This window comes from Triturus cristatus, chromosome 1_1 (assembly GCF_964204655.1).
Source record: "Triturus cristatus chromosome 1_1, aTriCri1.1, whole genome shotgun sequence".
Classification (NCBI taxonomy): Eukaryota; Metazoa; Chordata; class Amphibia; order Caudata; family Salamandridae; genus Triturus; species Triturus cristatus.
This window is the reverse complement of record NC_140579.1, coordinates 23,280,860-23,304,718: the sequence shown is the minus strand read 5'-3', so window position 1 is coordinate 23,304,718 and position 23,859 is coordinate 23,280,860. Positions and strand designations below refer to the sequence as shown.

At 46.4% G+C, this 23,859-nt stretch overlaps 1 protein-coding gene across 3 annotated transcripts in view; it reads right to left on the bottom strand.

The window, feature by feature from the left end:
- LOC146869194 (RAD52 motif-containing protein 1-like) overlaps window positions 1–23,859 on the bottom strand; it is a 113,296-nt gene that overhangs the window by 16,377 nt on the left and 73,060 nt on the right. For all 3 annotated transcript variants that reach the window (XM_085643080.1, XM_085643069.1, XM_085643071.1), the window contains one exon: window positions 20,160–20,258. In XM_085643080.1, the coding sequence (XP_085499206.1) occupies window positions 20,160–20,258 (99 nt within the window). The remainder of the gene's footprint in view (window positions 1–20,159; window positions 20,259–23,859) is intronic.

Sequence of the window (23,859 nt, the reverse complement as noted above, 5' to 3'; positions counted from 1 at the left end):
TTGACAGGGAGTTGAGAAAGCACGAGCTTCAGGTCGGGGGATTGGCTAGGTGGTGTCCCATAGCCGAATTGAATTGGCTATCATTTTCACACGAAAGGTCTAAGGAGACAATTCCAAATGAGCATTGAGTTTCTTTGCTGCGCGAGTCAGAAATTTAACAAAGCGAGCCATTAGTCTGTAACTTGCAAGGACTTGATCACAGTTGTTCTGCATGTTCAGATCCCTTTTATTAAAATAATTGGTCTGAGCCAGTGTCTATGTTCCATCTGTAAAGTGGGGCAGGTGCATGTTATGTGTTCAATGGACTCCCTTAGGTAGTTACATGGACTGTAAAGTTTTCGGCCATCTGAGTTGCGCCGGCTCGGGGCAAAGTCTAAAGTTGTCCCGCCCAGTCAATGCCTGATAAGCTGACTTCTAACTGTGGAAGAAAGGCCTCTGAGAGCAAGTGGGGACTACTGCTGGATGTAATGAGTAATGTCACATACTCTATAACCAGTCAGTCAGTCATAAAGTCTTTATTCGGTTTAAGTGCAAACCATAAAAGCATACTACAATAAATACATATTAAAAACAAAAATGTCATTATTAGGGGAGTACCAAGCTTAAAAAGAAACACAATTACACCAATTGTTTTTACCAGGTCACGTGTCCAATTAAAAAAACATTAAAAAGGGTACAGTTCATTTCTTCAAGGTACGAATTACCACAGTTAAAAAACTTGCAATGTTGAAGGTTTCCCAAACATTATTTAAGAGCTGTAGGTACAAAAAAGCAGGTCTCACTTGAACAAAGCCTTTATCTCTTAAAATTGGGATTAAAAAACGTTTCCTAATGTCAATAAAGTGCTCACAGAAGAAAAAAAGGTGTATAATATCCTGGGGGGAAAAGTTATCACAGGAACAAGGGCCAGGGTCCAACGCCCTTCTCCAGTCTTTCTTGGCTCCGATCAATAGATGTAGTTGATTCAATCTAAATCTGGTTAAAAGAAAACGGTGGTTTGGATTTGTTACATATCCGAGATAAGGTTCCATAAAAGGTGTTTTACAGAGCTGATGGCTCCTAACGGAACCCTTAACCAGCTCTTTCTCTTCCCTTGCCATGGTAGATATGCAACTATGAGTTTCTTTGCACCTATATGTCCACCGACCGTTGGGAATGTCTGCTCATAATGTGTAAAGGATGCCTTTTTTCATGTGAGAGATGAAGGGATCATCTACTCTGAGATTATTATTAGAGGGAAAGCGACTCCGGTACGGGAAGGGCGAAAATTAGTGAATGTTAAAGTTTGCTGTTTCTTGACCAATGAACAACATTTTGATGAGAACAATGAATTTATAGGGGTTATCTGGCATTTACCCGGAAAAAGCATGACCTTTTGATCAAGTAATCCTCAGGCTTCTCAACACATCGATTTATTTTTCATAAGTGGTTTGTATCATAGTTCCTCACTACAGCCACCAGGTTTTCAGTCCAGTAGTTCCAATCGAAACTGGAAACCTCTTCAAACTAGCCTGCTTCATCCACAAAGCCATACATGCACCTTGGAACTCCAACCTATCTGGCCCACAAACTAAATATCTCAGGTGGATCCAGAGTACTCAAAAGCACTGACTCTCCACATCTTGAAAACCCTCAGTTCAGAAAATGTGGCACAATGAACCAATCAATCTCAGCCAGTGCCTCTAATATCTGGAACTCCATCCCACCAGCCATAAGAACAAATCCTTCTTAAGCCTCTTTCAAAAGAGAACTCGGACCTTTCCTTACTAATCAGTTTCTACAGCCGTGAACATCAAATCTTGTACACCCTTCATGGCTGAGGCATCCTAAGAAGCTTTCTGAGGCTCCATCTTTCCTCCCTTCCCCAGCTGACAATGGCCCATCGATCATCCTCACAGGCATGTACCTTGTCTTACTACTATAAAGCACTTGTATACCCATCTGAGTCTGCCTCTTGCTATATAGAAATTGCAAATAAATAAATGGCTAAATAACCCTTTCCACTCTTCGGTAATCTATTTGGAGGGCCCCCTTCTCTTCAAAGGTACAGGGCCCAGTGGAGCAGGTTGTACCTGCCAATTACCTGATTTTGTGAAATTGTAGATCCTCCGCTGACTTTGCACTCTTTGTCATACAGGAAGAGGAAAGGATTTCCTTAAACATGCTCTTATGACTAGTGGCATCTGGTCGCAATCCATGACTTTATAAATAAACAAAAGGATAGTATGAAATCTAAAAGAATGTCCCCTTTGAGAAGTGTTAGCATTTAATAAAAAGAACTTTAAAAAAACAAATGGGAACGTATCACGGGAGGACCATAATGAGATCTTGAAAGCAATACAGATCTCCTTATGGAGCTTCAGTGAGCTGTTCCCATTCTCCTATTTTGCAGATGCTCTACTGATTGCACCACTTAAGGATATTTCACGGGCCAGGCATCCTAAAATGTATATTCTTCTCCCGACGAATAAGAAATGTTGTTATATGCATGATGTATACACAACATGCCTTATTAACATAACACTATTACCCCTAAATGTTTTTTAGTAATGGATTTGTTTTGCTTTATTTTCCCCTGAAACAGCAGTAGTACAAAACCTAAGACTCCTCTTTAGAAAAAGGTGTCAAGGTAGAAAAGCGATATGATTCTAGAAGTAGTAACATAAATAACAAGCATTGGCAAATTCATTCGGTCTGGCATCCACTGTCCCATACAAGACAGGCCTATTAGTGTTGCCATTGCTTGCTTTCAAAAGTGCCTAGTAGACAATCAGCCACTGTGACATTCACAGGAAAATAAGTTACATACCTATAACTGCAGTTATCCAGAAATGGTACGCTTCATAGATTTCCCGAGCTTCAATCATTCCCCTTGGTGAGAGTCCCTCTGTACCACGATACAGCAGTGTGTATTACTATCATAGGCTATAATGGAAATGTAAAGTCAGTTTAGTAGCCTAAGTCCTTATTTAAAAAAAGACCACACTTGAACTATAACCAATCAGGTGACAGCACCCTCTAGAACACTCCCAACAGAGACTGAATATTTGCGATTATCAAGCACAACTTGGAATAGTACTCCGGAGCTATAAGTGGAGCCTCTTAGGGGGATGAGGGTGGGTCACATGGGGATCTATGAAAGATATCAATACTGGATAACTGCAGTTACAGGTAAGTAACTTATTTTCTTATCCAGGATTGGATCTTTCATAGATTCACATGCTTGAATCAGAATAGCAAGCAGTGCTGTAGATAACATAAGTACCATTAATTGAAATCGACAAAGGAAATATACATACATATGTATAGAAATATAAACAACCACAGATATAGAAATTGTAAGCATTCATATCTATACTTTTTTGATAAAGAAACATTACTAAAACAGGGGTATAAATAGTATAAATATATCTTAATATTCATCTATGATTGTGTAAACACTGTAAGCATGATAGAATCAGTATGCTTTATATGATGTAATTGTGAATATAACCAGAAATAACCATATCCATAACTATATCAAAACAGAAGCTCACTTTATAGGAACGGATGCCTTAACCCACTGCAGTGTGATGATTTGAATCCCTAGCCAGGTGGGAATGTGTGGGTGTTGCTCCATATTGTAGAACGACGGATCCTTTGCAAAAGAACATCTGCAAAAAAGGATAGCTGGAGGTGTATACAGTGTGCCAACGTTAGAGTGGCAAAAAAATGAAATGGTTGCACTTGGTGAAGTACCCAGGGAATATTATGCTTAGTTAATCAATAGTTGACCTGTTTGGCATATTTATTTAGTTTGAAATAAACCAAATTAAAGGTGTGTGGCTTTAATACATTGTTTGATGTCTAGGGTACGGAGAGAACTTTTAACTGGTGATGTTGGAGCTGGGAAAAAAGTATGACGTATGATAAGTTCATTGAGATAAAATTGTGATGGAACCTTGGGAGTAAGATAATTTGTTCTGAGAAACACTTTTCCCTTAGAGAAACATAGCAAAGAGTTTTGTGGTGTGAAAGGCTGTATTTGCTTACTTTGCGAGCTGAAACAAGAGCTCAGAGTAAACCTTACCCCTGAGAGATTAGAAGTATACTGTATGAGTAGGCTGAAATGGTGGTTTTCCAAGATGGGAAAGAATAGTATTGGGATGCTATTGTGGAGGAGGAAAAGGTAAAATAATTCCTAATGGAGGGTTTGATTACTCTTGTGGAACAGAGAGCTGAGAGAGAGAGAGAGACAAACATCTGTATGAAGGTATTGCTGTGAAGAGAACGTTAGCAGGCATATGCTCTACTTCTGATACAGTGAGCAATGGAAAATAAGGCAGAAACTGCTCTGGTGATGCGTCCGAGAGATGTAGGGTACACTGTTGACACTATAAGCAGAATTGCTTAGAATTTAAATTGTATGTTTTCTTTGTTGTTTTCGCGTGCCTAGGATATGCTTTTCCTGCAGTGCTAAGGAACTTCTGAGATCCTGAACAAATATAATTAGTAACTATGCATATAAGTGGAGAGAGGGTGGTTCAGGTTTAAGACCTGACCTTGGTTATGGTCAATAGCGCTGACACGGCCGGAAAATTGATGAGGTTTGAGTCTGGGAGCAGAAGTAGCTCTGTAAAGAACAAGTTACTTACCTTCGGTTACGATATATCTGTAAGAGACATAGATTAGTTATAGATTCCTTACCTTAGAATTACCTCCAGGCATCATACTGGATCCAGAGAATTTTTTCGTCAGCAGTACCCCTGCACGTCGAAAGGGGGAGTCGGTTGACTCCGGGTCTATCATTGGCATCGTGGTTGCCGGAATGACGTTGCGGTATCTACTTAAGATGCCGCCCAAGCGCGCTGACTTCTGTTCCTTTAGACAACATTCCACGCCAGAAGCGCAGAGCCATGCAAGACACTGACCACTGGTGCACAAACCTAGGTCCCTGAAAGGGATTCCCAGACCCTATAAGTCAGTTCGCAGAACGGGGAGGATGGGAGGAGTGGTAAGGAATCTATAACTAATCTATGTCTCTTACAGATATATTGTTACCAAAGGTAAGTAACTTGTTTATCTGAAAGAGACAATTAGTTATTGATTCCTTACCTTAGAATAGATACCCCAGCAATACCAACCCCGGTGGGTCTGCGAACTAAGTTCACACCAGGAAGTCCTGAAGAACAGAACGCCAAAGAAGCCGTCTCTCCGGACTTGGCTGTCCAGGCATTAATATTTTGTGAACGTGTGCAAAGATGCCCACGTAGCTGCCTAACAGATGTCATTGAGGGGGACTCCACGTCCCGAAGCAGTGGTAGTTGCTGTCGCTATGGTGGAATGGGCGCGCAGTCCCACTGGAGGCTCCTTTGGCAAAGAATAGCAAGCTTTTATGCACAAAATTACCCATCTAAAGCTGGTCCGTTTGTGCACGGCCCGATCTTTTTTGGTGCCCACGTAGCCAACAAAGAGCTGGTCATCCACCTAGAATTGCTTTGTGCGATCCAAATAAAATGAAAGCGCACGTTTTGGATCCAAACAGTGGAGCTTCTGTTCCTCCTTAGAAGGATGTGGAAGCGGAAAGAAGGTAGGCAAAGTGATAATTTGACCACTGTGGGAAAAGAAGGTCAAGTTCGAAGGACAACCTTGTCCGGATGAACTGCCAGAAAAGGAGGTTTTGAAGAAAGAGCTTGGAGCTCACTCACCCTGCGAGCAGAGGTGATGGCAATCAGAAAAGCAATCTTTAAAGTCAAAAGTCTGAAAGGACAATTATGTAGCGGCTCAAAGGGAGCGCACACAAGATAAGTTAGAATTAAGTTAAAGTCCCACTGGGGCATTACGAAAGAAACATGAGGAAAGAGATGAGTAATGCCCTTAAGGAAGCGCTTTACAACAGGGGACTTGAAAAGAGAAGGCTGATCAGGAAGCCTAAGAAAGGCTGAAATGACTTGGCAGGCTTGATGTATTGACCCGGGCTACCCCGTTGGGTACAGCTCAAAAACTGGGTACACTCTGCAACCAGCCCGGGTTCGACAGATGGGACAATATCGGTATCTCGATGATAGGTCATCTATGGAAAACTGGTAGAATACTGACATTTACGGAATTGAAGGAAGAGTATAAACTAGCTGAAGGAGAGATCTTTCGCTATCTCCAGATTCGTCACGTTCTCACTGTAGCTCACCGGGGTATTGAGGACCTACCGGCATTTCCCCCCCTCGAGGATAGTCTCCTCTCTGAATCGCTGCCAAAGAAAGCTGTGTCGCTTACATACTGGAAGCTATGTAACAATCTACCAGACTCCTTTCGATCCCTCAGAGATGAATGGCAAACAGATCTGGGGCAGCTCGAGGAGGATGACTGGCAAACAGCATTGATGTCCCCCAGGGAGGTGGCTATCCCCCTCAGACTCCACCTTGTCCAACTAAAAGTCCTACATAGAACATACCTCACAGGTGTCACCCTTGCAAGGATTGGGATCCGGCGGGATTCCCTGTGTCTCCGTCGTTGTAATGGGGAGGCAACCTTCTATCACATCATATGGGAATGTTCACTCATACAGGCCTTATGGGAAAGGGTTACACGGGACATGCACCAAGCACTAGGGAAAGACATCACATTGAGACCGCAATTAGGGCTCCTTAACTTATGGGAAGCAACAGATCTTACCGAGGTGGAACAACAGTGGGTCACCCTGGGATATACACTGGTAAAATGGAACATAGCTATGAAAGGGGGAGCAGCGGCCACCCCAATGTCAGGAAACTGGGTGAGGGACCTAGACAAATGTATGGTTGAAGAAAAAAAGGTTTTCAAATCTAGAGGTTGCCCCAAAAAGTGGGATAGGAAATGCGGAAAGTGGAATGTTTACAGGGGTCGTTTGTGCTTCTCACCTGCCATAGAAATGGAAATGACGGAACGTCAATGGATCGGGAGGGGTACAGATGACTAAGTGACAACAAACTTTTGACTGGTAAACTTTGTAGACAATGTGTGTCTGAACATGTAATGATTGTTGATCTATATGTGACTGCTGTTGCTTTTCATTCTAATAAAACTAAAAAAAAAAAAAATAGAAAGGCTGAAATGGCTGAGAGGTAGCCCTTTAGAGTGCTCAGAGCAGGGCCCTGCTGGGCCAAAGAAAAGAGGAACAAGAGAACCTCAGAAAGAGGGGAGGAAAGGGATCCATAGCCTTTGCTGTGCACCATGCCACAAATTTGTTCCATCTGCAGGCGTATACTGTCTTAGTGGAGGGACGCCTGGCTGCCAAGATAACATCACAGACCTCGGGAGGAAGGTCGAAGGCTGTCAACTGTCGCCGCTCAATCTCCACGCAAGGAGGTGGAGACTGGACAGGTTCGGGTGGAGGACCGTCCCCTGCTGCTGCGACAGAAGATCCTCCCGAAGAGGCAGTCTGATCGGAGATCGATGGCCATGTGTAACAACTCAGGAACCAGACTCTTCGTGCCCAATCCGGAGCCACAAGAATGACTTGAGCCTGTCGAGCTTGATCTTCAGCACTCTGGGCAGAAGTGGTATAGGGGGAAAGGCGTATACAAGACCGCAACTCCACTCGCGACGAAAAGGGTCGCCTAGCAAGTGAGTGCCGCCTTGGAAATTCCAACGTGCAGAATTGCTGACATTGCGCGTTCTCTTCGGTGGCAAAAATCTGTTGTCTTTTCCATCTGATACGTGCCCCACTCTATCGGAGTTCCCACCTTTATCGGAATCTACTGCTTTGGATCTCCTACTCAGAATTAAATCAGGCTCTCCGCTTGACCCCTGTCCGGCGAGTTTTCTAGCTAGGAATGCCAAGATTCTTAATTCCCTGATCTACCCTGTCTTGAATTCATCCCTGTCCAGTGGCATGGTTCCGCTAGCATGGAAGAAGGCAATGGTTGTTCCCCTTCTAAAAAAACCAGGCCTTGATCCAGAGATACACGCGAACTATAGGCCCATATCTCTCCTGCCCAGTCTGGCTAAGATCGTCGAGAAGCACGTCCACTCTGTGCTTTCTTCCTTCTTGGAAGATCAGGGGTTACTCCACTCTACCCAATCTGGCTTCCGCTCCAATTTGAGCACCGAGACCGCTCTTTTGGAAGTAAACGAAGCCACTAAGGAAGTTCTCGACGCAGGGGGAAGAGCTATGCTGGTGATGTTGGATCTGTCGGCGGCCTTCGACACCGTCCCGCATGACGCCCTCTTGAGAAGACTTCACGAGATTGGTCTCCGTGGAACGATGTTGAGCTGGTTGAGATCTTACCTAGCGGGTCGTCGACAAGTGGTCTGGGCCCCGCCGTACTCCGCAGAGGTGCCGCCTATGGATGTTGGAGTCCCACAAGGGTCGGTGCTGAGCCCGACCCTTTTTAACATTTTCATGACTCCACTGGCGGTACTTGCGGAGTCCATGGGTGCCCAGATCATATCATACGCTGACGACACCCAGCTTCTCTTCACCTGCAAGAAGGGCATGGAGTTTGACGGGGAGAGCATCCGTGGTTGCCTGGGGGCTGTTTTCGACTGGTTTCAGCGAAGCAGCCTCAAATGCAACCCTGATAAATCTGAGGTGCTTTTCTTCGGCTGTCAAGCAGATCCACCGTGGCAGGAATGGTGGCCGGTGTGTATGTCACCCCCTTCCTCTTCCTCTGTGGTTGCAAAAAACTTGGGGATCAAAATCGACAACACCCTTTCGCTGAAAACACAGATCACAGGTCTCTCCAGCACCTGTTTTGGTCTGTTAAAAATGCTGCGAAAATTTCTTCCTCTGCTCCCTTTAGTCCACAGGAAGCTGACGGTACAGGCTTTGATTTGCTCCAGGATTGATTACTCAAATGTCCTCTACCTGGGTTTACCGGACTACCTCCTGCACCAACTTCAGGTAGTTCAAAACTCCGCAGCAAGGGCGATCTTTGGCCTACCTCGACAAGCTCGGGCTTCAGAGCTGCTTTCTTCCCTTCATTGGCTCCCAGTTAAGAAGCGGATTACTTTCAAGGCTCTCACTTTAGCCCACAAGGCACTCCATTTGGTTGGGGCCTCGTACATTCAGAAACGGCTTCTTTTCTATAAACCCACCAGATCTCTCCGATCTGAATGTCTTGGCCTGTCAACGGTTCCTCCCATTAGAAGGGTCAGGATAGGTGGTCGTTCCTTTACACATCTTGCCCCAAAACTATGGAACTCCTTGCCTGTGGATCTGCGCCGTACTTCTAATCTGCTTGCCTTTAGAAAGGCCCTGAAAACTTGGCTTTACAAGCAGTAACTTGTTATGTTTGTGTTTTCTTCCATCTTCTTTCTCAGTTTGGGGTCAGAAAGCGCCGGGACACTCCCTGGAGTAGCCATGCGCTATATAAGCAACCCCAATAACATAACATAACAAAAAGATCCAACCAAGGCTCTCCCCACTGCTGAAAGAGACCTTGCACCACCTCCGAGTAAAGACGCCATTCGTGATCCATCATGCACCTGCGGCTGAGTTCGTCCGCCCTGGCGTTCAGAGAACCTGCCAGGTGTTGAACCACCAGGGATATGACCTGATGTTCCAGCCATGTCCAGATACGGAGAGCCTCTCGACATAGGGTCCACGACCCCACCCTGCCCTGTTTATTGCAGTACCACATGGCGGTGGTGTTGTCCTTCAACACCTGGACTACTCTTCCCAGGACAGAGGGAAGGAATGCTTTTAGTGCAAGACGGATCACCCGAAGCTCAAGAAGGTTGATGTGGAGCCCAGACTCCGCCGGAGACCAGAGGCCTCTGATCTCCGCCTCTCCAATGTGGCTGCTCCACCCCAGAAGTGATGCATCCATTACCACTGTGAACTCTGGTTGGGGAAGGGATCTGCCGTTGACCCAATCCTGGTTCGTGAGCCACCACTGCAATTGCTGTGTAGTGCCCTCCGAGATCTGAATACAATCGGACAGATTCCCCTGACGCTGTGCCCACTAGAACGTCCGGTCCCACTGCAGAGCCCGCATATGTCACCTGGCATGATCTACTAGCAGGATGCAGGAGGCCATGATGCCCAGCAGCCTCAGGGTCACTCTGACCGAAACCCGCGATAGAGGCTGACAAATCAGAATCATAGCCTGAATATCCAGGACTCGCTGCTCGGGAGGAGAAGCCCGAAACTGCGTTGTGTCCAGAACCGCTCCGATGAAAAGGAGCTTCTGAGAAGGAATCAGGTGGGACTTCGGCACGTTTATAGTGAACCCCAGCGACTGCAGGAGGTCCGCCGTAGTCTGGAGATGGGAGACTACTGCCTGGGGTGAGCCTGCCTTCAACAGCCAGTCGTCGAGATAGGGGAAAACTGGAACCCCTGATCTGCGCAATGAGCTGCGACCACCACCATCACTTACGTGAACACCCGAGGGGCGCTGGTAAGGCCAAAGGGGAGCACGGTAAACTGAAAGTGCTCGTGGCCTACCGTGAACCACAGGTAACACTGGTGGTCGGCAGGACAGGGATGTGAAAGTAAGTCTCATGCAAGTCCAACGCTACCATCCAGTCTACGGGGTCGTGGGAAGACAGGACCTGAGCTAGTGTCAACATTTTGTATTTCTCCTTCCGGAGGAAGCGGTTGATGTACCTGAGATCCAAGATAGGACGCAGGCCTTTGTCCTTCTTGTGTACCAGAAAGTAGTGGGAATACTTCTGGGGCAGGAACTCTCTTAATGGCTCCCTTGGCCAAGAGAGTCGTAACTTCCTGTTGGAGACGAGCCAGATGATCCGCAGACATTGGTGCTGAGGTGGCATAGATGTAAGGGTAGTCTCGAAGGGGAGGGAGTAGCCGCTTCGGACTATCTGCAAAACCCACCTGTCCGACATGAGGTTGCGCCAGTGGGGGAGGTGATGGCGAAATCTGCCACCCACTGGCGACTGTTGGCCCAGAAAAGTCGGACTAGGAGAGTGTGGAGGCTGCTGCAGAGGGGGTGCAGGTGGACTGGCCCGCTCGCTGGCTTCCAGACCCAAGACGGTGGGTCCCACGTCCCCGGCCATGCAGGTGCTGGACAGCTTGCGCCGGCCTGTGGCTCTGGGTGGAATGTGGCGGGCACACCTTCTGTAGCCACGAAAGGGGCGAAAAGCAGACTGCGCAGGGCGGGTGGTGGAGAGGCCCAAGGACATGGCCGGAGCACGGGAGTCCTTGAAGCGCTCTAGCGCATGGTCTGCTTTGTTGCCGAATAGGCGAAGGCCATCAAAAGGCATGTCTAGCAAGGAAGCCTGGACAGCCCCGAAAAAACAGTAGACCTCAGCCAGGCATAGCGTCTAAGGGCTACTGACGTTGAAATTGTCCTGCCTAGCGAGTCGGCGGTGTCCAGTGCACATCTAATGGCAAACTTAGCTGCGTCTCTTCCCTCGGCGACTGCATGGGAGAGCACGGCCCAGGCCTCCACCGGGCACTGTGGCAGCACCCGTGCTACCGTATCCCACACAGTGTGGGAGTAACAGCCCAACAAACATGCAGTGTTTACCGACCGCAGCCCCAAGCTGGAGGAAGAAAACATCTTCCCAAAGTGGTCCAGCTTTTTGGATTCCCTATCAGTTGGTGCGTTAGGTAATGCGCCCTTGGACGTAGAGGCTTGAACCACCAAGCTCTCAGAAGTGGTGTGTTGGGAGAAGAAAGAGGGGTCGCCCAGAGCGGGGTAGTGGCGTCGGGCAATCATCCTATCCACAGGAGCCCCTGTGTTGGGCCTGGACCAGATGCCCAAAAGGATGTCGGTGAGGGCTTCATTAAAAGGCAGCAGGGGCTCCGAAGAGGCAGCTCGACGTTGAGGGCCTCGGCCACCCTACGCAACACGACTGCGTAAGAAGCACCCTCCTCCGTAGCCACGGTAGGAGGAGACAGCATGCCAAGGTCTGGGGAGGTATCCAGACCACTGGCTTCCCCCAACTCCTCTCTCCAGTCCGGTTCCTTCAACTGGTCAGCTAAAGGGTCTACAGACCCCTACCATTCCTCCTCAGGCTACCAATCCGGCCTATAGGAAACGCCCGGGTAGAACAGAGGTACAAAAGTACTGCTCGGCGCTGGATCCGACGTTGGTCCGGCTCCGTGTCCAAGTCAGAGTGGAGGCCGGGGTCGACGCCTGCTGAGGACACAACCGACATCGGTTGTGGACGTGGTGCCGGTGGACTCTGCTCCGGGGGGAGGTGTAACAAGGTCAACCGGCGCCGATCCGAATCCAGACCTGGATCCAAGTGAACCCTGCGGCACCAGGGCCGGAGCCACTGGCATCGAAGGCCCAGAGCCCCCAGCCGAGTCCGCGGGCTCGAAAAGCACGCCGGTAGAGTCAGTCTTCCCAAAGATGGCATGCATCGCTTCGTAGAAACTCCGAAGCTGGACAAGGGTCGCTCTGGCTCCCGGAAAAGAAGGGAAATTCTGAGCCGACCCTTCAGGCTCCGTACGCGGAGTCAGACAGGCACAGTCCGCATCCCTTGTAGTGTTGGCCAACGGACGGGGAGAAGGCGAAGAGTGACTATGCTTTTTCGACTTCTTCTTCTGCTTCGACTTACCTAAGGAGTGCGGAGACTTTGATGACGAGGGGTAGTGACTCAGCGACTGGTCACTCGACTTACCACGTGACCAGGACCTCAAACGGCGCGGAGCGGACTGCCGGGCCTCGAGAAGCTTTCGGGACCGCTGCCGCAAAGACTTCAGATTCATGGTCGGGCATTCGGAGCACGACTTGGGATCATAGTAGCGCTCCAGGCACCACAGGGACACGCGGTGCAGGTCCGTAACCAACATCAGCTTGCGACAGGTGTCGAAAGCCTTGAAGTCAGGCCGAGGATGACTGGACATCCTGCGTGCACCAGGAGTCGATAGACTCAAAATCTCTGTTCACTCTCTAGCACCGGAAGCACCCAGGTTCCCTCCCTCGCTCAGCCAATACGACATTATTGGTCTGAGCGGCCACTCGGCCAGTACCAGGGAGCCTGGGCTTGTTCTCCATGGCACAGCCCTGTAGAGAACATACTAAGTGTGCATGATTGTTTGGCGAGCCCAAGAGGGCCGGACAAACAATCATGTGCACTTTGGGAGTGCAAACACCACTCCTGACTATGCTCAGCCCAGCCCCGCCCTGGCTCCAATCCCTCGCAGAAAAATAAAATGAGAATAACGGCTTGTTATTACCATTTTATTTTCTGCACTGCTCAAATAGCAGTGGGTACATCCCAGATTGGACACTGGTGTACACTTATCAGTCCCTAGTATATGGTACTAAGGTACCCCGGGCATAGGTACACCAGGGGTCCCCCAGGGGTCCCCCAGGGGCTGAAGCATGTATTATGCCACCCATGAGGGACCACTCAAACTAACTACATTCCTGCCATTGCAGCTAGTGTAAGCTGGTGCTAGCACCACTTCCGAAAGATATAGGTTTACCTATATCGTGGGTCACTGCACTTAAAACCTATAAGTCACCCCTAAAGCAGGCCTTTCATTTCTGAAGACAGGTTGTTCGGTTCTAAGTGTGAGTGTGCCCCTGTATGAGCAGGACACCCCTACAGCATACGGAGTCCATTCTCTCGGGATGGGAGACAGCCATATAATATATGGAGGAGCACTGGGTCATTACGCGATGACCATCTCAAAACTGGCTGAACGTACCCCATCATGTTTGGTATCAAACATGTTGGAATCATACCCCCACACCATAAACTGTGTGGGAAGTATGATTCCATTCACGGATTCCATTTCCTTAGGGTACTTAAGAGCTTAGCTGAGGGTGGGTCCCTAGATTCGTCATGGGACAACATTAATTTCAGACACCACTTCTTCTTCAACCGTTTGGGCACTCTGGACTTCGCTCTGGGAATCAATGCTGCAACTGGGAAGACCCCTGCTGCTCCTGATCTCGTCGCCCTGCTCATCTGCTGCAATGTCCGTGCCTGTGCACCATACAGGAACCTTCCAAGGCTTGTGGGCATCAAAGACACCTGAAGCAGTCTCCCTTGAAGTGAAGGAGTCACTTACCTGTATCTGCAGGCACCACAACTAAGCTGACCCCGTCTGCTGATCCTGGGCTCCCACGGACTCCGAAAGGCTCAGCAACACAGGTGGTGGTTACTCACATCCTCCGAGGCCTGCCCCGTCCTCTCACCAAGTTTGAGGTCCGTATCCCTCATCGGAGCCGCAGGACCTAAACCCCTGTGCACTGCGTCGACTTGCAGTTGCAAAGGCTTGTTGGCATCCTTCCTCCAAGATCTTCAGGCTCCAAGTAGCCCCTGTGACAAAAATCTTCATCCTCACCGCATCACTTAGAGTGGGCGCCTGCATCTTTGGTGAGCTGCTCGAGGCTTGTGGGTCCACTGGAGGGTCATTTTTGAGTTCTATGGGTTTCCCCGATTGCTCTGGACTGCCCTGACTCCCCTGTTGGTGAGTCTCCTGGACCTTGCTGGTCCAGACACTGTACCTTCTTCGACTTCCACGTTGGTTGCAGTTGCCAAGGCTTGTTGGTGCTCCCGAAGGACACCGAATCCTCAGCTCACAACATCCGACGCGGGACAGCTCGTATCCGGCTCCTGGTTGTCCACAGCGTGGCCTGTTCAGCACAGCTGCAGATTCAAGGTCACTGTTATCTTACCTGCAACACGCGACATCGGTGAGCATTCCTCTTCCGTGCCTCCAGGTCACTCCTGAGTGGCATAGACACTGCCCCCTCGGCTTGCAGGTACTTCTCTTATTGAATCCACTTTTTTGGTTCCACCAGACACTTTCACCTTCTCCAGCAGCGGCATCTTCCTGAAGTCCTCCACTGGGTTAGACAGTGGTTTCTGCCGCCGCTTCATACCTATGCACCCGGCTTGCCTGGTGTAGGTATCCTGGTTCCTAGGGTTTCCACGGGTAAGGTGGCTCTAAAACCTTCTGTCTCCCACAAGATTTCTTCAGGGTCCACTGGGAAGGGTTGATCGTCTTTAAAATTGCAACTACGACTTACCCATTGACTTGCATTGATCCCGTGTTGTGTTCCTACTCTGCACACGGCCTCCGTGGGGCTTCTGGTAACTTACCTTGGGTGGTTCCTTTGGTGCCCGGCACTTCTACATCTTCTGGGTATAGTCTTGACTTGACTAGTAGTTCGCATACCACTATTTCAGTATATGGTTGGGTCTCCCCCTGGTGATCACTGTGTATTTCGTGCTCTTTATCCGTTTCTATTGAAATGTATTGTGTATATCTCTGGCTAAGAGATATTTGTATGTGATAGTGAGTGTCTTATAATAAATACATATTTTTATAAATACACGGTGTGATTCGTTTTCACTTAAACTATACCTATAAGATTATGTTCTGGTAAAACAAGCTGCTTTACACCCCTTCTGGACTAAGCCTGAAGGCTGCTCTCAAAAGTATCACTTTCTAAGGTTGTCTAAGACCACTAAAATCACCATGAGGGTTGTTTAGATTGGTGCAAGGTGCCCACTTACATAAGTGTACACCATATACCAGGCCAGCTTCTCACAACAGTGCTGCTACCTGCTTGTCTGGTCTCATCTGTAATTCCTTATTCCAAGTCCTCTAGGCAGTGCTTAAGCTGCATCTTTAGTTCGGTCATTAATTCCTTATTTCCAAGTCCTATTGACAGTGCTGCTAGCGGATTCTCTGGTCCCATTGGTAATTCCTCAATTGAAGTCGTTTACACAGTGGTTCTACCTACTTCTCTGATATCATCGGTAATTCCTCATTCTAAGTCCTCTAGGCAATGCTGCAGCAGTGTCTCTGTTCATACATCCTCTACAGTTCAAATAAAAAAACATGGGTAAAAGACATTGCCGTTTACAACGCCAATAACTTTAACTCTAAAAAAGGCAAGACTTATTGCATTTGCAATGCAATAGATTTTGCCTTTGCTGGAGATGGAGCTTATAGTCGACCCTTACGAGAAGCAAGGCTTGCAATAACTACGCCTCTTTTACTGCCGGCCCTGCTTCTATTAAGCAACGACTATAAGTACAAAGTGCGTATTTACACACGGCCTCCAGGTTTTCAAAACACATAAATAAAAGGCATTCTCTTTTACCATGCCAATAGCTCCAACTCCAGCAAATGCTAGACCTATTGCATTGCAAATGCTTGTTACAATTGTAGCTGAAATCAAAATAAAAAAGCAGCAATTTTTGGCCCACTTAACTTGCAAAGCCATGCAAATAGAAAGCAAGAAAACATTGCTGCCAGGTTCATTTCTAAATCTGCTGCTGCTTGTTATTCACATGGCGCAGGTGCATTTCCTACAACATTACAACAACTTAGGCAGACTCTGCCGGTGGGCGTGTGCTGCTCTTTTTCAGGGGTCATGTAACCCAGCTTATTGAAGGAAACCTCATCCTGAACTAAGTTTCTACATTGCTTCTGATCAGGCCGGTCTGAGACAGGCACACAAATGAGTTACTGATAACATAGAAGAATCAGTCCCCCAGCTTGCTCAGTGCATACATAGAGATATTAGAAATCACATAATCTGTACTGTATTTGTGTGAACTTTAACCCTGAAGAGTCAGTTTATTTTGGAAAAAGTTAGATAAACAGTCTGAGACCTGGTGCAAGTGAACTAAATATTTATCCTTACAGTTTAGCTTGAGGAGACAGTGGTGCTATAGAAATCGGACATCCTCAAGCTACATAGGAAAGCATTTGTGTATTCGACTTAGGCATCTAAGTAAGTGTTAGGCATCCCTAAAATAATACTCCCCTTAACAATAATATAAGTAGGACATCAGGAAAATTACAGAGTATTTAAATATTTCCAATGAGGTTTTATGGTCCTGAACAAATCACACTTAGATTGTCTTAATGTTGTAGGACTGCGATCTATAGCCCCAATTCACAAAGACTCCCCAGTCGTGGTGGGGTCTCCGCATTGGGAAAGTGCAGTGAGGACATCCCGCCACAAGTGCGGAGATCCCGTCAAAACCGCAGAGCCTCCGCCATAAGTGCAGAGGCTCTTTGTGAATAGGGGGCCTAAGTGTTTTGTCAAATTGCAGGAAGATCCTATGAATATTAGGCCTTAAAAAGTGGAGTTAAATTAATTGAAACCACCGAAATACATAGACAATATTTATATCCAGAATGCTCTGATCAAATATATGTGGAACATTGATACATTATTGTACAGTCACAATAATTGCAAGGTGCAATAGATTTTAGGGACTGCTAATGTCGTCTTACTTATTCTTCTGACTTTGATGTGAGGATTGATTTAGCCAAACTGTTCCCTTACTCTGCTGTATGAAGAGTTTTCTTTATTAGACGACCTGGGGGACTTTATCTGTGTTTTGGTTATTTATCCCTACCCAACTGGTTTAGAGGGGTTTCTCTCTTTTGAATCCTGGTATACAGACCACCACTTAGCCCAACACTTATCCACATTCTCAAAATCCTTCATTGGCTTCACATCATGCAACAGCTCCCATTTTTAGGTCGAGCCTAGCGGCAGCGCACATGCGCTGCTCTCTCTGTGAGACTGCTGTAGCAGAGAACGAGAGAGAAGCCAGCGCCCACTCTCTGTCCATATTTCTCATTGGCTTGTGTCAATGTCTTTCGTAAATGCTGCCTTCGGATTCGTTAATAGGCTTGTTAGCCCCTCCTTAGTACGGCCGTGTCTTCATTTGTAACCTCCCCTGACTACTAGCTCCTTTACTTTGGTTGATACACAGGACCTGTTCTTTAGTGTGTAAGCACTATGTACTTCATTGAGTTTCTCTTACTGCAGGCCGGACATGTGCTGCTTCAGCCTAAAACGCGTGTGTGTTTTTTAAGCGGCACGACTACCAATACCACCACCATTACTACCACCACCACTACTACCACCACCACTACTACCAATACCACCACCGCCAATACCAATACCACCACCGCCAATACCCCCATCACCAATACCATCACCGCCTCCAATACCACCACAAATACCAATACCAATACCATCACCACCACCAATACCACAACCACAAATACCTCCACCAATACTCATACCACCACCATTACCCCCACCACCAATACCCCCACCACCAATACCACCAATACCACCACCAATACCAGTACTACCACCAATACCACCACCATCACTACCACCAATACCACCACAACCATCACCACCAATATCACCACCACCATGCAACAGCTCCCATTTTTAAATCGAGCCTAGCGGCAGCACACATACACCGCTCGCTCTGCGAGACTGCTGTAGTAGAGTAAGAGAGAGAAGCCAGCGCCCACTCTCTGCCCATATTTTTCATTGGCTTGTGTCATTGTCTTTCGTAAATGCTGCCTTCGGATTCGTTAATAGGCTTGTTAGCCCCTCCTTAGTACAGCCTTGTCTTCATTTGTAACCTCCCCTTGCTTCTAGCTCCTTTACTTTGGTTGTTACACAGGACCTTTTCTTTAGTGTGTAAGCACTATTTACTTCATTGAGTTTCTCTTACTGCAGGCCGCACATGCGCTGCTTTAGCCTAAACCGCTTGTGTTTTTTAAGCAGCATGACCACCAATACCACTACCAATACCACCACCACTACCAATACCACTGCCACTACTAATACCACCACCACTACCAATACCACCGCCACTACCACCACCAATACCCCCACCACCAATACCACCACCGTAACCACCAATAATAATACCACCACCAATACCATCACCACCATTACCAATACCACCACCAATACCAGTACTACCAAATACCACCAATACGACCACCAATACCACCATCACCTCTACCACCAATACCACAACGACCACTACCAATATCACCATCATCACCAATACCACCACCAATACCACTACCACCACCAATACCACCATCAATACCAATACAACCACCAATAACACCAACAATACCACCACCAATACCATCATCGCCAATGCCATCACCACCAATTCCAAATACCACCAATACCACCACCAAAACCAGTACTACCAGCAATACCAATACGACCAACAATATCACCACTACCACCACAATCACCACCACCACCACCATCAATACCAATACAACCACCAGTACCACCACCAATACCACCACTACAAATACCAGTACCACCACGACCAAAACCACCACCAATACCAAAACCACCAATATGGCCACCAGTGCCGCCACCACCACCAATACCATCACACCAATACATCACCACCTCCAATACCACCAAAAACCAACAATACCACCAATACGACCACCAATACCAATATCCCCACCAATGACACCCAGCTGATCCTGTCCGTCAGGGACGATGGGGAAACAGTAGCGGAGAGTTTTAGAACAGGTATGCAGGCCATCGGACAGTGGATGTCAGCAAACTGTTTGAAACTGAACTCCGACAAAACCGAGGTGGTAACCTTTGGTCATCTTAACCCTAACTGGTCCTCGATATGGTGGCCGGTATCTTTTGGAGCCTTGCCAAAACCGACTACGAAGGTGAGAAATGTAGGCGTCATTTTTGACGATAAATTGAATTTTATGACCCATGCAAACCAGACGGCCTCTACAGCGTTTACCACCACCACCAATACTACCACCAACACCACCACCACCAATGCCACCACCACCAATCCCACACCACCAATCCCACACCACCAATGCCACACCACCTCCAATACCATAACTACCAATACCACCACCACTACCAATACCAGCACCACCAATACCAATACCACCACCACCAATACCACCACCACTACCAATACCACTCTCCACCATGTGTGGCAGAACTTTCACAAAAGCCCTTATAGTTTGGAAAATTACGACCCGTTAGTCTCACACTTGTGCTGTAGCTTCAAGAAAACTGTTAGACGTGGCCATTTTAACTGGTGGATGCCTGTATGATGACCAGGCAGCAGCTCTCACAGCATCACATCATAGGGTCCAAACATTCAGGCAATTTGACATACTGAGGAAATATTTCTTACAGATGTTTCAGAAGTACTTATTTTAATACTACTACTCAGCTTGAGAAAGTATCACAATTGTTTTACCTTATTTTGTACTACAACCAAGTAACTGACATAATCACATACTAGGAACGTGATCTAGTTCATTTTCACTCAGATCAGCCATGCCGTTGTACATACCTAGAGGTACAGGTAGACATAGTCTAACTTAAGTCATACTGTTCCCGAGTCTTAACATGAATTGCTCCATTTTTAAACCCATTAGTAACCTTGTTTAAACCCTTTTTGATTCTCACCTAAAACCACTAATAGTATCTTCTGAAATGCATCTGACAATGCTTTCTGAACAGCAAATTTTTGAGTTTTCCCAGTTTTCATCACAATCTCTAGGGCGTCTAAAACAAAAAGAAAAGTACATGTTATTTGAAATACAGTAAAATGTTTATTAATCACAATTTCAGTGTTAGAGAAATCAGTGGTCAGAAGCAGGATATATTTTCTCAGAACAATAATTGTCCATACATATTAGTCCCTCGCCCCCACTAGTCCTTTTGCTACCAGCATGCTTGCACACATGATTTGACAACAAGGACATTTCTTTTAAATTTGTACGGAGATCATTTACAGAGACCAGTGCATGCATACTAGCAGACTAATATTACAGGTTGATGACTCAGATAGGAGTAGAGATGGTGTTATAAAAGTGCTAAAATTAGCAATACGTTAATAGTACCAGCATTACAAAGGGGCTTTGCACCAGTGTGTCAAGACATACAATATGTAAATAATTACCACCATTATGACAGCGCAAGCATGGATGTTACCCACCCAGGGGTGGGTAACATCCTACTAAGTTCAACTACAATAGCTCGAGAACAACCACCATTATACCCGTGCTAGACGTATGCAGGAGTGGGGAAAACTATGCAAAAGACAACCACAGTATGTACAGAATTACTTCTATTTAGCATGAAAAACTGATAAATCAAGCAAATAATTTTCCACAAAATATGCTTAGTCTGGGCTTATTGCAATTACTATTTTGTTATACAACCTATTAAAGCTTTAATATGCAACATGAGTGAAGAGAGTAAGGTTTCTTAATGTATGTTCATTTGGAGCCTCGGTTTGCAATGATGCACACTGCAGTGACCAATGGAATATGTGGTTGTCCGTTTTTTCAAAAAGAGATTGTTCACACATTTCTGATATTGGCACAAGATGTAGAATTTTGGACATTCACAAATATGCTCAGATGTTCCGGACACTGCCTGTGTGTAAAATTCAGAGTGGTCTGCAGAACAGTGATGTGTCACGGCATTGAAGTTACATACTGTTAAAAGTACAATGCACATTTTAAGTGACCATTACGTTCCTCGAAAAACACCCCAGGTTCATTCTTTTTGCTAAACAATGTCTTTAATAGAATCAAAAGTGTTGCGAGTGATTATGCATGTGAAGTCAGTCAGTCAGTCAAAAAACTTTATTTCGGCTCTTAGCCATAAAGGTGCATACAAAGACATGATATAATATCAACAGTTATTAAAATTAATAAAACATTAGTCTAATAAAACACGTTCATCATTGCATAGGATAAGAACGGTTGATAAAATAAGAATAATAACACCAAAATTGCCTTAGTGGGGTAACAATTTTCTTCTAATTAGCCACATTGAGAAGAGAAATTTGGCAATCACAGTAACGTATAAAGGGGAGGTGTCATACTTTAGCAACCTATGAAGTTCCAAACAGTGTCTAGCCCCTATATTCTTAGCTAGTTGGATTATCCATATTCTGCGAGGTGTTATGTATGCCGGACACAAGAATATAACGTGTGCCTCAGTTTCTTCAGAAGCACCACAACCAGGGCAGGATTGCCAAACTGAGCCAGGCCACTTATTTGTTCTCGAAAAGAGCGGGAGGGAGCCATGCCTAAATTGTAGAAAGAGTTTTTTGGCCATAACTGGATGAATCAAATCTATTACAGACTCAAATTTGTAACTAATTTTGACCTCAAGAAAAACAGAGGTCAAATTTGCTGTAGTAGCAGATTGAATAAGGTGGGTCAGGTTTCGTTCGTCCAGAATTTTTGCCAAAGATCTCTTTGAAAGAGAAAGGCATGCATGCCCAGGAGAGAGCCAGAGGTCTTCTCTCCCTATCTCCTTTAGTAATTTCTTTATGTAAGCTAGCCAAGGGATGGCACCTGCCATTGGGATCAACAAAATAGACTTCAATTCCTCCTGAAAATGTATCAATTCAGGAGTACTCCATAGGCGGCGCCAATACATTACTGGTCTAGAGGCAACCATATCCGTAATCGGTTGGATGCCTAAGTCCATCCTAAGTGGCTGCATAGGAGTACTCATTGGTAGTGCAAATATGTTTCTAAAAAAATTGCTTTCTGACTTAAGTAAAATCGGGGAGGGGGTATGGCCCCAAAATTCAGCTCCATAAGCTGCAACACCCCTGGCCTGGGTTTTATAGATCTCTACAAGTGGGCTGATCAATTTTAGGTGGCTATTTTTGAGCATCTTAGAGATGCCCCCGGTTAGTTGGACAAGTTTTAAATTTACTTTAGAGATCTGGGGGCCCCAGGTCATTTTATTATTGAGGGTCAAGCCCAGATAGTCAAATGTAGTGACCCGTTCTAGCGGCTGGCCATCCAGTTTAGGGGTAGGGTGGTTGGTGGTATCTGCATGGAACACCATATATTTAGTTTTACTTACATTAATAACTAAATTCCTTTTCCTGCAAAAGGATGCAAAACCGTCCAGGACTCTTCCCATCCCCATGGGAGTCCTGGAGAGGAGCAAGGTGTCGTCTGCAAACATTAGTGCAGGAATTTTCCTACCTGCCAACTTGGGGGCATCTATGTCTCTTAGGGCCAGAATATCCTCAACAAGCCCATTTAAAAATAGGGCAAAAAGGGTTGGGGCTAGGACACACCCCTGCCTTACTCCCTTTTCAACCCCAAATGGGTGCGTGAGTTCTCCTTTTAATCCGAACCTGACCCTGGCAAAGGTATCTTTGTGGAGTCGCTCTAGTAGGTCGCAAAGATAAAGGGGTACTCCCATCTCCTTTAATAGCTCCCAAAGCTGACTTCGGTCCACCATATCGAAGGCAGACTTTAAATCAACGAACATGAGATAAAGACTGCCCCCTTCTACAGTAATAGTTTTCCAGTGGATCATTTGCAGCCTAAACAATTGGTCCACGGTTGACATCTTGGCTCTAAAGCCCACTTGTAGAGGAGTCAAGATGTTAGAATCCACCATCCAGGTCTGGAGTCTCCCTAAGAGGATGCGAGCGAAGATCTTCTGAGCTACATCGATTAGGCTAATAGGCCTATAATTAGCCGGATCGAGTGGGGAGCCCTTTTTGTGAATTGGTAATATCTCGGCTCCGGCCCATGTAGATGGTAACGGCATTCCACCTAGGATTGCATTAAAAAGGCCATAAAGTTATGGGACCCAGATGTCTGGTTCGCTTTTGAAAAGGTCTCCTGGGATCTTATCTAAGCCGGGGGCTTTGTTAGGCAATACTTTGCTAAGAGCCACTTTAACCTCACTGAGGGTGCACATCTCAGCCGGCCCCGGAATGGTAAGTAGGCGGGCATAGGAGCAAAGGAGGGGTTTATTCGCTACTGGTGCGTTAGAGGCATATAGATCTTTAAAGTAACTGCACCAGATTTCTTCCCCGAGATTGGGCTGGAGTGCTTGGTTAGGGGCTGATGATCCTGTCTTAACTAGATTCCAGAAGGATCTAAGGTCCCTATTCTTCAGTGCAAATGAGATCTCCTCCCATCTAGTCGTTTCCCAATCTTTTTTTGCTTCATGGGAGATTTTCTTAAAGGAAGCCCTTGCTTCCTTAATTTCTAACATATTGCCATTCTTGAGGGTTGTCAGGAGCAATAACTTTGCTTTCCTACACGATTTATTGAACCAAGTAGACTTCCCCCTCGTGGGTGCTAACCTAGTCCTAATAGCTCGACTAAAG